We start from the raw sequence: 4,141 nt of genomic DNA on the forward strand, positions 1-4,141 counted from the left end.
TTCTTCCGCCAGTAAAGACGCCAGTTTTACACCGTGTCAGTCTTCTTGTCTCTTGAAAAGCACCCAAAGATGGAAGAATATATTTTATTTGATAATATTATTTTTGAGTCATCTAGTAGTGCTTCTTCGAGTGACAGTAATGATGATGAACAGTTAATAAATATAATTTTAAATAACAGAAATGAAAGAAGAGTGCCAAAAATTCGAAACTATTTGGAACATGTTGTTGCATTGTACACAGATATCGAATTTAAATCACATTTTAGGTTAATATAAGCTATATACATATTTATACATAAAATATATTGCATACATTATTATAAAATATTTGTGTTAATAATACAAATCATAATAATAATATATCTTTAATTACAGAATGGAACGTAATACTTTTAATTGTTTGATGTATTTAATTGGACCAAAATTAGATAACATTCCATTTAAAGGAAGAGAACAAATTAATATTGTAAAGCAAATATTAATTGCTATTTACGTCCTAGCAACACCAGATTCGTTTCGCTCTATAAGTGAACGATTTGATGTAACCAAATCAACTGCATGGCTTACTACGAAAAGAGTAGTTCGAGCAATATATAGTATTCGAAATCACTTTATTAAATGGCCTACCTATGAAGAAGCTGAAAACACTTGGACAAACATTCAGACATTATATGGATTTCCTAAAGTTCTGGGCATTATTGATGGAACGCACATAAACATTGCTCGACCAAAAGAAGACGCCAATAGTTATATAAACAGAAAAGGCAGATATTCTATACAGTTACAAGTAAGAATAAAATGTTATCTATCATGTTTTTATATTAAAAAATACATAGTAAATATATTTTACAAAGTTGGATATATTTTAGTTAAATAATTAGCAAAGTATTACATATAACAAATTGCCTTTTTTAGGTAATATGTAAGAGTGATTTATCATTTATTCACGTATTTGCTAGAATGCCAGGATGTGTCCACGATATGCGAGTGTTTCTTTATTCTGGAGTTCAACAATATTGTAATCCAGAGTATTTTCCTGACAACAGTCACTTATTAGGCGATGCAGCATACAATATCCAAAAAAATGTTATGGTGCCATTCCATGATAATGGTCACTTAACTAACGAACAAAAAAAATTTAATCGCTGCTTGTCATCTGCTCGAATGATTGTTGAAAGATCGATAGGATTATTAAAAGGACGATGGCGGTATTTAGGAGATAAATTACCTATGACAAAAACAAATTTAATTCCTTATTACATAATTACTTGTTGCATATTGCATAACATATGTTTGTTACGGAATGATCGTATTGAAATCCCTATTATTGTTCCTGAAATAATGCATGAAATGCAACCGCTAGGTATCACTAATAACTTGAAAGAAGAAGGAAATATTAAAAGAAACAGATTGATGCAAATAATTGCTTGTAATGATGTTGAAAGAATTAATTAGAATTTAATGAGAGATGTATTATATCATAGCATTATCTAATTAGAATTTGTACGTACAAAACAATAAGATGTCGTATTTTACATTTGTGATAATACATAAAATATTAATATATGATTTCTATTTTATATCCTTCATTTTAAATAATATATAAAAATTTTTTTCGTATATTTTTATTCGCATATAATTATAATATATTATAAACTGTATTATAATTAATATAAAGTAAAATTGTAAGAACAATATGCATTTAATAATTTTAGAAATATATATTTATTATTTTGGTATATTTGTACTTTTTCATATACATGCGTGAGCGTGTGTTCGTTAAAAATAATTTTAATATATGGTAAACGTTAAACATAAAGTTAATATAATGCCATAAAAATACGAAAGAACCATTTTATTATAAAACTTATGTTTATATAATCACAAACATAACTGGTTTGAAAAATAAATGAACACAATACTTAAATTAAATCACTTAAAAATTCATATTTGAATTTTCACATATAAAAATAATGATCTCTATTATATAAAATGCACTTAAATCTGAATACAATATTATCTGTTAAAAATGATTTTAATATATGTTAAACATTAAACATAAACTTAACATAATGCCATACAAATCAAGAGAATTTCTTTATTATAACGCTTATATTTATATTAATCACAAAGAAACTTTGGCTTAAAAAATAAACATAATACTTAAATTAAATCATCTAGACACTCACATTTGAGTTTTCATATATAAAAATAATAATCTCAATTATATAAAAAAAACATGGAATTAAACCTGAATATAATACTTTGTTACTAAATTAGACAATATCAAAATTAATTTCTTAGCTATTCAGCAAAAAAAATATGTGACCAAAAATGTAATATTTTTGATAATACGAGTTGTAGTATTATTAAGGTACGAGTAGCAATTATAGAATAATTTTTAATAGTATAATGAAACATAAATTTTTAACGATTTTGGAACGTAAACTTACATTTTTTTCTTTATGTCTTTCTGTACACACATTACTGTTTCCGATTTTCAAATGCTTCTTTTATTTCTTTTAATATTTGCAATTTTGTTGCTCTGTAATTAGCAGTTTCCTCTCTTTTTAATCTTTTATCTTCTAATGAAGCTTCCATATAATTCACTCTTGCTTCATTTAATGAGATTTTTCTTTGCTCTGCATACAAAATATATTGAGTTATATAATAATATATAATTTTTATATAAAAATATACTTGAGTAAAATGTTTTTTTATAGTTACTTACTGACTGGTAATTCATGTTCATCACTATCAGTTAATGGTGAATGTTCAGGTTCTTTAACATTCGATCCTGCTACAGCTAATGGTTTTATCCAATGTTTCTTTTGAAAAATGTCATCTAACACCTAAACAAATAAAGTATAAAAATGTATAAAAATGTCTGATAATTTAATAATTACAATAGTTATTGTATCGATATATTACATCTAAATATATCCACTCCTTTCTGTCGTTCCCACTCTGAGCGTTGTGGTCAGTAATTTGACGATATCGTCTCTTTAATGCATCCATTTTATTATTGCACTGACTGCCAGTAAACTTGTATTTCTTTTCCTTCATGCACTTAGCAATTTCTGTCCACATCTTTTTATGACTACCTTTTCCTAGTATATCTGATTTTTCTTTATATAAAGATATTAGAAGAAGTATAGCTTTATGTTCCCATTTTATTTTATTTACTTCTAAGATGAAAAGAATAATAATTATTACATTTTAATTTTCACACTACTATTACTGAAACTTACCTATGTCTTGAGTATCTGAAGCATTTTCACTGTCAGAAGTAATATTATTTTGAAGTATATTTTCAGTAATGTCAGTAAGAACTACTGTTTCTGTTATGTTTGAACTGGGTTTACTGGTATCATTTGCCATCATATTTTTTGGCGAAACAGAATTATGTGTATCTTTAGAACTCAGTAACTTTTTTGCTCTTTGTAGTAATGTAGTAGCAAACATCATGTCTGTAGAAAACAATAATGATATACAATGGTGATGTACGACAATATTAATATACATAAGAAGATAATTATTCTAACCTAACTAATAACTTTGTAACAAATGTTACATTAATGATTACTATTATTAAAATATAGATTATTATTATAAAGTTATATATACCATTATGAGCACGATTATAGTCTTCCCTTTGTACTTTTATAGTATATTCGACATTTGTTTCTTCGTCGAGCAATTTTAAATCACGTAGAGAGATATTTTTAGATTGTATAACAGATTTCTCCATTTCTTTAAACTTTTGTAACCAAAAATCAATTACCCGTTCAATTTTTAACCTAAAAATTTTCTTTGTATTATTTTGGATCACACGGATCACTAATCATTGATTAATTCGCGTGTCTTCGAAGAGTCGTTATTTATATTTTACGTACATTATATTTTACACGTAAAATGGATTCTTATATCATGCAGGTAGAGAGTATAGTCGCAACGTAGTATTGTACAATATTAAAGTCATATTACTTTTTCACTTCTTCGTTTCGCAGATTCGACGAGTGTGGCTCAACCAGGACGGGAATGCGTTGGCGGTAAATAACTTGTCAATCAAATTTTATATCGATTGCACAAATAATCGTTTCCTCGTAGGATCTCTTGTCTCTACGACACAGTCACGTTT

General features: G+C 26.4%; 2 protein-coding genes across 5 annotated transcripts; one reads left to right on the forward strand and one right to left on the reverse strand.

Annotated features, from left to right (window-relative positions):
- The first annotated feature begins 6 nt into the window (after positions 1–6).
- LOC105570055 (putative nuclease HARBI1) lies at positions 7–1,591 on the forward strand. 2 transcript variants are annotated; one of them, XM_012026991.1, is made up of 3 exons: positions 7–266; positions 376–787; positions 916–1,591. In XM_012026991.1, exons 1-3 carry the CDS (start codon positions 70–72, stop codon positions 1,453–1,455), a joined length of 1,149 nt encoding a protein of 382 aa, XP_011882381.1. In that variant the 5' UTR covers positions 7–69; the 3' UTR covers positions 1,456–1,591. The 2 variants fall into 2 exon arrangements, with proteins under 2 accessions (XP_011882381.1, XP_011882389.1); XM_012026999.1 differs by having other exon boundaries at positions 960–1,591.
- Positions 1,592–1,722: 131 nt separating this feature from the next.
- LOC105570066 lies at positions 1,723–4,135 on the reverse strand. Of its 3 annotated transcripts, none has more exons than XM_012027021.1 (6): positions 3,988–4,135; positions 3,628–3,800; positions 3,252–3,470; positions 2,932–3,128; positions 2,732–2,852; positions 1,723–2,642 (listed from the first exon to the last, which is right to left on the reverse strand). In XM_012027021.1, exons 2-6 carry the CDS (start codon positions 3,749–3,751, stop codon positions 2,485–2,487), a joined length of 819 nt encoding a protein of 272 aa, XP_011882411.1. In that variant the 5' UTR covers positions 3,752–3,800; positions 3,988–4,135; the 3' UTR covers positions 1,723–2,484. The 3 variants fall into 3 exon arrangements, with proteins under 3 accessions (XP_011882411.1, XP_011882402.1, XP_011882420.1); XM_012027012.1 differs by having other exon boundaries at positions 2,932–3,188; XM_012027030.1 differs by lacking the exon at positions 3,628–3,800 and having other exon boundaries at positions 2,932–3,188.
- Between the last annotated feature and the right edge of the window lie 6 nt (positions 4,136–4,141).

Source organism: Vollenhovia emeryi, unplaced genomic scaffold (genome assembly GCF_000949405.1).
Source record: "Vollenhovia emeryi isolate VEMERY1.0 unplaced genomic scaffold, V.emery_V1.0 DF942126.1, whole genome shotgun sequence".
NCBI lineage: Eukaryota > Metazoa > Arthropoda > Insecta > Hymenoptera > Formicidae > Vollenhovia > Vollenhovia emeryi.

Bases quoted from the DNA above. Each gene is read 5' to 3' on its own strand.
- LOC105570055 (XM_012026991.1), top strand. From the start codon at position 70: ATGGAAGAATATATTTTATTTGATAATATTATTTTTGAGTCATCTAGT. The intron at 267-375 runs GTTAATATAAGC...CTTTAATTACAG, and splicing joins GAATTTAAATCACATTTTAG to AATGGAACGTAATACTTTTA. The intron at 788-915 runs GTAAGAATAAAA...TGCCTTTTTTAG, and splicing joins GATATTCTATACAGTTACAA to GTAATATGTAAGAGTGATTT.
- LOC105570066 (XM_012027012.1), bottom strand. From the start codon at position 3,751: ATGGAGAAATCTGTTATACAATCTAAAAATATCTCTCTACGTGATTTA. The intron at 3,189-3,251 runs GTAAGTTTCAGT...TTTTCATCTTAG, and splicing joins TTCAGATACTCAAGACATAG to AAGTAAATAAAATAAAATGG. The intron at 2,853-2,931 runs GTAATATATCGA...TTATTTGTTTAG, and splicing joins AGGAGTGGATATATTTAGAT to GTGTTAGATGACATTTTTCA.